The sequence below is a fragment of the Cucurbita pepo genome, chromosome LG01 (genome assembly GCF_002806865.2).
Source record: "Cucurbita pepo subsp. pepo cultivar mu-cu-16 chromosome LG01, ASM280686v2, whole genome shotgun sequence".
NCBI lineage: Eukaryota > Viridiplantae > Streptophyta > Magnoliopsida > Cucurbitales > Cucurbitaceae > Cucurbita > Cucurbita pepo.
The window spans coordinates 138,514-150,202 of NC_036638.1; the positions used below are offsets into that span (position 1 = coordinate 138,514).

Here is an 11,689-nt window from a genome sequence, read left to right on the forward strand (position 1 = left end):
TCACGCACGTAATAGGTTGTTCCATATGTCAATTGTCTGTATCGAACCAGATTAGATGAAATGAGAAAAAGAATAATAGGACATCTAAATTCTCTATTTCTAGTCTTCTTATTTAATGTAAATTTAATGTTATAAAGTGGAAGAAAAAAAAAAGTTATTACTTCTACAAATGTAGCAGCAAATATGATACATAAATAAATAATACAAAAGATATGATTTCAACGTCAAGAAAGAACTTTAGAGGAAAAAGAAGAGGAAGAGGGAGAAAGAAAAAGGAAAAGTTTTAAGGGAAAAAGAAGAGGAAGAAAGAAAAAGGAAGTCCCAAAATGATTTTAAACGCCTTTGTCTAAAATTAAAAATTAAAGATCATTGGTTGCCTTTCATTTCATCCTACTTTCTCTTTTACCTTTACCACGCATATTCCTTCTATTATTCTTTTCCATTCTTTTCATACTTTTTCAAATTAACCATTTTAATATGTTACTTATGTTGTTTAAACACGTTCATAAAGGGCACACCCTTATAAATAATGTTTTGTTCTTCTCTTGAACTAACCAACGTGAGATCTCATCACTTTTATTCTCAAAATTTATTTTATAATGACCAAATTGAAGAGCACCCCACGCAGCATCATGAAAATCCTAAACATGCAGAAATTAGAACCACACAAAAATACTTGTCTGGTGGTTGCCAAATTTAAGTACCAATCTTGGTTGGTCAAGGAATATGGCCCAACACATTATCATATAAAAATAGATCACGCAACTTACTTAATTTATGTATAATAAAAAAAATGTTAAATTTAAATGAACCTTTTGAAATATTATTTTTTAAAAAAATTATAAATAACAAAGCTAATATATTTTTTAAAATTGAAAAAAATCATATATAATAATCTCGAGAGGAAAAAAGGACAATTATTTATTACGGAAAATTTGGTGGGGGAAATAAAGAAATAGTTAAATAAAAAAAAAGGTGAAAATGTGTTGGAGAAGACAACTTTTTGTATTTTGTGGTAATCAGTAATTTGTGAAGCATATTCCACCATTTGTCAGTTTCATAATCATATTTACAATATATGTTTTTTGTAATATATAAATTAATGATCACATTTTGATTTCCAAATCTTCTATTTCATTGGATTCCATCATAAATGGAAATAAGTGGCCAAATTAATATCTATATTACGCTAAATAAAAATATTAACTAAACTTCAAACCAATTCCTGGTTACACTTGTTTTAGGTTGTTGGGTGATGACGGAACGTGGTGGGAACACAATGGCTACATAATAGAATAAATGTATAGGACAAAAAACGTGAGCGGCAGGATTCGAACCTGCGCGGGCAGAGCCCACATGATTTCTAGTCATGCCCGATAACCACTCCGGCACGCCCACCTGTTGTTGGTTCTCGGAAAAAATAAGTATTTATCCAAGTATAAATAAAATGGATCAAAACATATAAAATGAAGTCTCATTTTTATATTAAAAAAAAAAGATTCTGGAATCTTTGGTGGGGCCCGGTGCTGTACAAAACAGATCACGAAGATTAGTGCGGAATCTTGGAGGAAGCGACTCTATGACATTCGCACTTCATTTATTTTATTATTTCTTTTCTTAATGAAATTAAAACTAAAAGTTCCATTTTTTTTTTCTTAAACAAAGATCAATTTAAACTTTCTACTACCTGGATTTATTTTAAAATTAACATGCATGACTTTATTGAAATTAAATTAATTAATAACAATACGTTTTTAAAATTTAATAAGACCAACGGAATTCACAAACCTGTAATCAAAGAATGTTAAAAAACTTTATTTGACCTTGCACAGAGGATTCAGCTGGAAGATATGGGCTTTATATATAGTCTAATCAACAAAAAAGATATACTAATTTATTCACGAGAATTTATGGTATTGTTTTTTCCTTTTTTGTCTTAGAATAATTAAGAGTATAATATTTATAAGTTTAATTTTTTTTAAAAAATAAATAAAAAATAAATGATAATCCGGTTGGAAGGGTTTAGAGTGAGTGGGGGGGTGGGGAAGGGCATTATTTTTTTGGGTAATAATACAGCCACTTGATGAAATTCACATGTCAATAAANATATTCTTATTTAATAAAAAAATAGAAAAAAAAAATACAAAATTGGGCCTCCCATATTAGTTGATTTGAGTCTTGATTGCAATAATAATAATAATAATAATCATAATAAAAAAAAAGGTATTATGGTATTATGGTCCAAAAGCATTCAGGGAAACCTTTTTTTAAAAAAGAAAAAAAAGATGAAGGGCATTGAGCACTATGTTTAGTGAAGGGATGGGGTTCAGAATGTGAACCATAAAATAAAATAGTTGGGGGAAATAGGGTCTGGATAAAGCCGAAATGTTGAAAAAGAGAAGTGCTTCTGCGACTGGGGCATTGTTTGGTTCAGATCATTTGAGGCATACACCCACTATGCATGCTTTTGGCATACTACTAACACAACACAACACAGCACAACTTGGAGGTGAGGTGTTTTTTTTCACTCTCTTTTTCATTATCTTTCTTCTTTCCATATGCACTTTTCTCGCCTCTCTTCCAAACCTTGGGACCCCTTCCACCATCATTAGTGGAACCTTTTTCCCATTATGTGATGATGCTTCCACCCACATTCCCCATCCATCAACCTAATCATCCATATTTATGCAAACCGAAAGGTTTAGTGATATCGATATCAACCACCAATCAATATCCTTGGTGGAAGGCTATCTGTGAGGGATAACGATGCCTCCATCTCCAATGTCTATCTACTAAGAAACATAAAACCACAAGTAGAAATGTTACTACACCATTCTTTTAATAAGTGTAAGGAATCAAAATCATAACAATCTAACTACACAACTTTGTCTTGTTTTGTCGGAAAAAAAGTGAAACAGTTGTACATGTTTTGTAAAATGAGAAAAAGGTTGATGTATCGGAAAATATCACTTTTCTTATAAAATTAAAATTCATGTAATAAGCTATGAAGTGGGAGATACAATTTTCGTACTCCAACAACTCTGTTTGGGATGATGTTCGATGCAATTGATGCCTAATATCCATTCTCAAAACCAGACTTGGAATAAATGAAGAACGCAGTGATAGAATCATGAAAGAGAGAGATCAAGAGGTACAAACATTGATTAGTGTGCCAAAATGTGAGCTTACCAATAGGGTAATCTACAAGATCGGACACAAATAAGTTCCTCCTCCTAAAGGTATTGCTGCACAGAATTGTTGGCATTTTTTCGCTGCCTAATTAAAGAGAAGTTTATGGATAATAAGTGAGAAAAGTATCATATGAATGATTGTTATCTCTAATAATTACAATGGTAAAAAGATAAGTAAGAAGAAGTAATTTTTTTTTTGTAAATATTTTTGATGACTTATAGGTTTGATTTATGTAGCTGTTGGTTATGGGTTTAATGTTGTGGAGGTTATAATCTTAAATACACAAACTTTTAGGTTACATTTTAAAAGTTATATAAATCCATCTTTACTTCTAGGTTACATTTTAAGATCTAATTTCATAATTTTGATACAAGTTGAAAAAGTCAAAATTGGATTAAAAAAAAAAAAAAAAAGATTTAAAAAGAAAAGGCGAAAGAAGGCGGAAGGAGACTAGATTCGCGCTAAATTTGTAGCAAATCAGACACAACGGAAGCAGAGGGCAGAGAGACAAAGCTTCGAGAGAGATAAATGGAAACCCCCGATCCTTCCAATTCCCGCAAGTACGGCGTCCCTTTCTACGCAGCCGCTTGGCTGCCTTTCACTTCTCTCAACTCCCACCAGGAACCTCCACTATCTGAAAATGATCATCCAGATCAGTCCAATGATGCTCACATTTCCGCCAACCACAAATCTCCTCCATCTCACCCAACCGCCGCACTTAATTACTACATAGCCGCTGCTGGCGGTGGCGGAGAAGGTCGGAGTGGAATTTCCAATGCCCTCCTACTCGCTTATTTCGATTTCGAATCCCGCTCTCTCTCTGATCAGCCTGTAAATTCTCTCTCCCTTCCTACTCTTCGCTGATTATATATCGTGTTCTCGCTTTCTCGATTTTTTCTTTTCCTGGAATGTTTGCGTTATTTTCTTTTAGGTCTGTGCTATTAAGTGGAGCACAAAATGTTACTACTTCAATAGGTTGTACAACTGTGTTCTTGAGTTCCAATGTGAAGCAGAAACGGGGATGAATTATGAACTTTTTTCTAACGTTCATTTTCTTGCTCATTAGGCGCTATACACTACTTCCTTTAAATTTATGATCTTGTTTGGTATGTTTTCTGGCGATTGCTTTTCACGAGTATATCCAAGTATGCATAGGACAAGATTTGAGAATCTAAGGGGTCGCTTGCGTACATTGATTTTTCCTACCTCAATATGATTCGGCAGCATATTTGGCCTATATTTTAGAAGAAATCTGGTCAAGATAGTTATCGATGCTTTCCTAACCAATATGATCGAGAATTTTCACCCTAAACAAGTAGGAGATTCTTATGTGTGGAGGCGGTAGAATTTTCAGTTTCTAACTAGCCGAATCCTTTTTGTTGATGTAATGGAAAACCATGAAGCTATTCCTAAAAACTCATGTAAGATGTGGGGAACCAAATATCAGAAAGTGGTTAGTCAGAGTCGAATCTTATACTGGGAGCTATCAGTACTTGTGATAAGATTATGAGAAAGCTTTGGAGTGTGTTATGTTAAGTTAGCTTTGGAGTGTGTTATGTTTAAGTTAGCTTTGGAGTGTGTTATGTTTAAATTAGCTTTGGAGTGTGCTGGCTAGGTCAACTATGTATTTGTGAGTGTCGGAGATTCAGTTTGATTTATCGAGCTTAATTCAATTCAACCAATCATGTCCTTTTCATGGAGCAACAAAGGAGAATTTAAAACATATACTCTCCACTAGGAGGATAGAGATTGCCACCCTCACATGATGTTGAACTATAAGTAAAGGAGAACATATGAACCATTTTAATCATAGTTTGTGTTATGGGTTTGCATTTATTAACTACAGTCATCCAAAAACCCTTGGAAATATAATCTCATAGTTCTGTTGAGAGGGTCATTCTTGCTCACAATGATCTTATGCCAAAGAATTTCATCTTCAATAAAAATCTGCACCATTTAGTCAACTTTGGAGGACTTTTCATATCCCCTCTTTAGTTTGTTCTAATTCATAAAGTTTCATAATTTTCTAGATTTATCTGGATCATGTAGAAAGCTTTTTCCTTGGTAACTTTTAGCAATATTTTTGTGCTATCTTTTGGTATCACTTACGCAATTCTCATGGAACTGCTTCTCAGTTTCATTTTCTATCATTGTGCATTCATTAGTAATCTATCTTTCCAGGTTGCAAAATATGGTACTGGTTCTGATTTGCCTTACAGAATGGCTGTTCATCCAGCTGGAGATGGAATTATATGTTCTTTGCCAAAAAGTTGCAGGTATACCATACAAATTGATATAAACCGAAAATGAGGCTAATTAGTTCTTTCTCGGACGAACCTATGGGCAGCTTAAATCTTAAATTACTAATAACTATTTTAGGTCGGCATGTATGATGTATGTCAGAAAAATAAAGTTGCAATAATTTGGTATGTTAGTCGAAGTTTTTGTTAAGAGAAGTTATTGTCCTATACTATTTAACTACAGTGTAGAGTCATACCCTGTGGTTAATTTGATTGAGGCATCTATTGTATCATGGTGTAACTTGAGAAGTGTCAATTTGTAACTAATATTGTGCTTTCCTTATTCAGCTTGTTTAAATTGGATACCAAAAAGGACGCTGGAGACAATAAACTTGGGCTAAAACTCTCTCAGGAGGTGCTCAGCCAGTTGGAAGATGTTGGACTACAATTAGCTTTGGCATTTAATAATGAGGGCTCTTTGCTTGCTACAGGTGGTGAGGTAGGAATTTTTTCTATTTGGTCGATTTTCTTGGAAAGGAAATGATGTAGTAGGATAGGTTAATCTTGTATAATTTGGACAATTCCTTGATTTACCCTCTTTTGAACTATCCTTTTTTATTTTTCGATTCTAGTTTCCTCCCTAAATCCCTATAAATGGAGGGCTTCTCTTATGTTATCGACACACTTTCATCCATAATGAAGATTTAGAGATTGATTCTTGGAGAATTCTCTCCTTAGTCTCGTTAGGCTAAAATTGGTATCAGAGCAATCACTTGGGTAAAATCTTGGCTCTTGTCGGTGGAAGACCTGGTGTTGACACCAATTGCAAGAGGGAACTTTTGAACCTTTGAGAGTATTATTTTTCAAAAAAAAGAGAAGAAACTTCAAAAACGTTCAAAAAATTGCAAAGATTTAAAAATTTACAACAAAAGAAAGGTGACGAAAGGAAGATACAACAACTTGTATATGCAAGAAAACCATAAATACACTAAAAAACAGTGCTGTTATTATGATTCAAGTAATTTTATTCAAGTGGTTCAGAAGAGGAATTTCAGCCTAGCAACCTCACCATGTTTGATTTTTTCGAAGAATCCTATGAAGATCTATTAAAATCTTGATTCTAGCAATTCTAGTTATTCCAAAGAAGATTTTGATGTAATTTGGAACATAACCAAGTCCAGACAATGCAAAGAAAGTGCTCAACAATTTAACCAAACTAGTCCTTCAAGAATTTGATGTGAGAGTTGAGACCCCTCTGATTATTTAGTTAGCGATTCAGAATATGAAGGAAAATATGGCGAATATTGTCGATTACAAAGCTTTCAAAGGAACCGAAAGAAAATAAAGAGTTTATCAAAAAGAAAAAAAGGGACAATGTATGGGCATTCAAATTCACACTCTATGCCCAACAATTTGGTCAGAATGGTTTATCAAAACAAGGTAAAAGGAGTTGCGAAAGAGTTTGAAAGAACAACAACACAATATGGGGACTCAAAAGAGAGTTTGAGGCACTGGAATGAGTGGGAGTTGATACCCATCCGAAGTTGTGAAATCGCAGATGAAAATTATCCTTTCACAAGGCACGAAACCTCTATGAAATTGCAGTCAAAGTATGCCAAACCCTAAGAAAATTCCATGTTGTAGAAGAAAGGACGCGTCATCATTGCAAACTTGGCGAAAGTTGTGTTTTTTTTATTCAAGATCCGCTCAACCCAACCTATGAGGGTGGTTTTTCATTATGTTCTTAGGAATAAACAGAACTTTCGTTCCAACATTCTTCCGCGATGCTTCCATTGTTGCACCATTCCTCATTCAAGTTCCTCCCAAACCTTGCATTGTACTGTCTTTCAAATTTGTTTGATGCGTATTACTTGCATGGTAACATCCAGAATCAATCAACAATGGAAGAACCATAAATTAGAGAACTGTTGCCAAACCAAGAAAAAGCTGTTATAGCAAGAACTTTCGAAATGAGAATGGCCATTGAACAACGAATCTCATGGGTTAATTGGTGATATGTGGTACAGCTGGAAATTCTATTCAAGATCTTGATTGGGGTGAATTGATTGAAATACAAGGAATTTCTTTTCTTGGTCCCAATGATTTCTACCCAGAGGAACACCATCAGATAAGTTCAAATGATTTAGAGGATGAATTTCTTTTAAATTTTGTTACATATTTTGATGTAGATGAAGTTTTATTCTGTTGTGATAAAATTTTTACTGTTGTGGAAGACACTTATGGGTTGGAAAATTATCAAATTAATACCCATGAAGTTGACTTTGAGGAAAAGCCTGTTGAAACCTGTGAGTTTAACGTTGGAAAAATTTACAGGAAGCCAATATGATTGCATTTGGAACATAAGGAGGATTTTTAAGAAAATTTCATCACACATCTAATTCTACGTCGTTACGTGATGGTATTAAGCTTGAGGAGCAATTATTGAATTGAAAACCTCAAATTCTTGGAGGACATATTGGTAAAAAGTTGCTGCCATTGGGGAGGAAGTTAAAGAACCAAGATTTTCTTCTTTAGTTTGGCTGACGAATCAAGTAGGTTTAAAGAAAACATACGACAAATTTCAAATGTCTGCTCCTTGGAAAATTATTTTTGTGAACAAGTTTGTGTATTTGGAGGAATTCCGGTACCCCAAGCAGCTGATTCAAGAATAATTTTTCATGATGATAAGCAGTGACCACCTGGGTCTGCTTTATTGGCATGTTGCTGAATTTAGAAAGCAAATTTCAGTTGGAGTATTGTGCAACCATCGCGTTTCCCTTTTGTTTGTTTCATCCTGTTTTAAGTCTCGATTTAAAACTCGAGGACGAATTGTTTTCAGAAGGGATAGAATTGATGTAGTAGGATTAGGTTAATCTTGGAGTAATTCCTTGATTAATCCTCTTTTAACTATCCTTTTTTATTCTTGGATTTTAGTTTGCTCTCTAAATCCCTATAAATAAAGGGTTTCTCTCATGCATTCGACACACTTTCATCCCTCATAAAAGTTTAGAGATTGATTCGTAGAGAATTCTCTTCCGTCTCTTTAGGCTACACTAACTTTGCATAGCCGTACGTAATTTAAAATGAGAGGAGGCAAGGTATCTCTCAAAGAAGCCAAATGGAGCTCACAAAATTCTATAACTTACGAACCTAGAATGTTAATAGCTTATGCATTTCTTCAAGTGGCACGCAGGCTGCAACTGTATACTTTCTCTTTATTGATTATAAGTGTTCATTCATTTTTCTTTTCTATAGCTTCATATATGTTCCGTCATTTTGTCGTTTTTTTGCATCTATTTCATTGCTTGCATATGTTAAATTGCTGTATGGTGTTTTAGTATTATTTAGATGTAGCTTGTACTATTATTCTCTGATTTTAATGCAGTACAGGATGGAAATTTAAGGGTCTTCAAGTGGCCTAGCTTGGACATTATTCTCAATGAGCCCAGTGCCCATTCTAGTGTGAAGGACTTGGATTTCAGGTCTGCAACGTTATTATGATACAAGTATTTTATTTGTCTATGAAAACTTCTTTTTGCGATGAAGTTATGGTGATAGGTGTTGTTTTATTTTTGCAGTTATGATGGTAAATATCTGGTCTCCTTAGGTGGCCCTTGTAGAGTGTGGGATGTGACTTCATCAAGTGTAGTAACTTCTCTTACAAAAGAAAATGTAAGCAAATAGTTGTTTTATTATTTTGAAGATGTAGTGACTTTTATGATGTATTATAGGTGCTTGCATCTATGTTTGAAGAAGTTCTTTACGGTATGCCCAGGATATTTGGACCCCTATGGGTGTAGATGTCATCTCATGCCTCAACCACCCTGACAATATTTACAACTCTTATTTCTCTTTATTCTGATTTAAGGACTTGGTGCGGTTTGTAGGATGAGGTTTTTATCTCATGTAGATTTTCAATGGCCATTGATGGAAATATGGTTTTATATACTGCTGCAGTGACTGGTAAACAATTTCTTCTGACTTGTGTTTGCACGATAATCCTACTGTTATCTAATCTTGTTGAGGATTGTGTTGAATAGGCAGAGGTGGAAGCATTATAACCTGGAATGCAACCACGTGGAGGAGGGTAGCCTCAAAGCTCATTACTCGTGATAATATTACTGCATTCAATGTTTCGACTAATGGAAAACTCCTTGCCTGGTAATAAAATAAAGGGATTTTTTTTTTCTCTTGAAAGTGATCTGCTATTTTGACACTCAAAACACTTTAGTCGTGCCTCCTATTTTAATTATTTTGAACTGTTTGTCCCTTGTGGAAGTCCAAAAGGTTATCACAAATGAGATGAAGTTGAGACTAAAAAATTGTTTCTGATAGTCCTTTCAACATTATGCCTCGAATAGTAATTTTTCTGTTCCAAATAAACAAAGGAACGTTTTTTCTGTTATTACCCTAGTGGCTTGGCTACCCTTGAATATGCATTACTTTTATATCTGAAAGTGTTGTATTTTAATACATTTGACTAACAGTTTCTGCTTCATTATTGGTGTAGTGGCACAACCCAGGGTGATGTTCTGGTCATCAATTCAACCAGCATGCGAGTTCAACAGATAGTTAAAAAGGCACACCTTGGTTTTGTAACTGCACTGAGCTTTTCTCGCGATTCAAGGTTTTAATCCAATATATCCATTTAACATGATAAGATATCATCATACTTATATCGATTACCAAGGATATTATTCTTCTGAGTACAGGGCTTTGGCTTCCGCATCAATGGACTCGAGTGCTAGGGTGACTGTAATTGAAGAGAAACAGAAAAAAGGTACTTATATCCTTGCTTTCTACTCTGATAATTCAAGTGTATACCATTTCATTTCCGCCATTTGTCAATTGTCACCTCACTGCTCTTGGCCTTTATGGACTAGATAAAGAATGATATCTAACCCCACTGCACCATCACTAATATCAGGCTTGTTTAGATACAGCGTGATTTGTTTGAAGGATTTTATGTTGATTGTTCTGGTCGGTCACGGTTGTTAATGGGTCAAGGTACAATGTGCTTGACGTTGCAGATGTGGAACTATTTAACTTAAAAATATTATTAGAAAGTCTGTTTTCTCAAATGTTCTCTCATTTAACTGAAAATGACACAAGGAATAAGAAGAGAGTGATTGAAAAGGGGGAATTGAGATGGCTAGGTGCCTTTAGTGCAGCTTATTAGTGGAGCTGTCTCACCCTTGTCTACTCCCCCCTCCTCCTCTGTGCACCTTCAGTTTTTTTTTTTTGTTAGCGAAGGCACTGTCGTGAAGTACTGATTTTGACATTCAAGTTGTCGGCTTTTAGTAATTAGTTACATTTGCTTGTATGTCTATTAACATTGAACTTGGGAAAATGTTATTCATTCATGGTGTATTCAGCAAATGGAGTAAAGGTAATTAGTGAGAAGTCCCAACTTCATATATTGTGTTTTAACCTAAACTTGATATTTAATTTATGTAGTACAATGACTTGTACATAAGAGTAAAAATTTGCACATCGTTAATAAACTAAATTAATCTATAAGCCAACTGAAGCCAGAGGTATCACTAAACCACGATTGATTTTCCCTGCAGGAATGAGCTTGTGGGTCATCATATTCATCTTGCTTATCGCCATTGCTGCATATTTTATCAATGCTGAAATTCTCAAGCTTGAGCTTCCCACCTTTTCCCATAGTAAATGAAAATCGAGCGATCAAGAAACTTCCATACTCACACAATTTGAATTGGTACTCTAATTTCATCTTCATTGGTATTTATTATATTCAAATTCAAATAAGCAGTGTTCTAATTCTATGTCATAGGTAAAATTCCTTCATTTCTGTTAATGTTCAAAATTGACATCTTCCTGCACCTACTCTCTTAAGTTGGTCGCTTTTCTAACCTTTCCCCTCTCCAACATTAAATAGTGTAATTCACATCCTATGAATATGATTTTTGGATGCTTGTCAAAAGAAATGAATGTGGCTGTCATAAAGATTATCCATAAACTACAAGGTTACTTTCTTCAACCTTACTATGTAATTTTTTATTTCTTTCTAAATCTGGGTGTACATGGTTTAATATCTTTGCTTTTCTTTTAACCAATTGGAAGTGTATTTTGTAAATCTCATAAACATAGGACACAAAAATTTTAAGAATAAGCTTTGGTATGTATTTCACAACGCTTCTATATGCTATGGGAGACATTGAGAGCTTTACAGGCATGTGACAATAACAGCTAGTGAAGTCGATGCATTTCATTCTAATTAAGGCAACTCT

The 11,689-nt window shown here is 34.3% G+C and overlaps 1 protein-coding gene and 1 non-coding gene across 2 annotated transcripts; one reads left to right on the forward strand and one right to left on the reverse strand.

The window, feature by feature from the left end:
* Positions 1-1,316: 1,316 nt before the first annotated feature.
* Positions 1,317-1,398, reverse strand: TRNAS-AGA. Its single transcript has one exon. It is a non-coding gene; the product is annotated as a tRNA-Ser (tRNA).
* A 2,245-nt stretch (positions 1,399-3,643) lies between these two features.
* Positions 3,644-11,418, forward strand: LOC111780601 (SEC12-like protein 2). The gene is made up of 10 exons (XM_023661046.1): positions 3,644-4,023; positions 5,374-5,468; positions 5,781-5,931; positions 8,823-8,914; positions 9,011-9,104; positions 9,320-9,395; positions 9,473-9,593; positions 9,943-10,059; positions 10,145-10,212; positions 11,003-11,418. The coding sequence occupies exons 1-10, from the start codon at positions 3,721-3,723 to the stop codon at positions 11,110-11,112; spliced, it is 1,227 nt and encodes a 408-aa protein (XP_023516814.1). The 5' UTR covers positions 3,644-3,720; the 3' UTR covers positions 11,113-11,418.
* Positions 11,419-11,689: the final 271 nt, after the last annotated feature.

Coding starts and splice junctions, on each gene's coding strand:
- LOC111780601 (XM_023661046.1), top strand. CDS start 3,721: ATGGAAACCCCCGATCCTTCCAATTCCCGCAAGTACGGCGTCCCTTTC. Junction 5,469..5,780: donor TCTTTGCCAAAAAGTTGCAG/GTATACCATACA, acceptor TTCCTTATTCAG/CTTGTTTAAATTGGATACCA. Junction 5,932..8,822: donor TGCTTGCTACAGGTGGTGAG/GTAGGAATTTTT, acceptor AATGCAGTACAG/GATGGAAATTTAAGGGTCTT.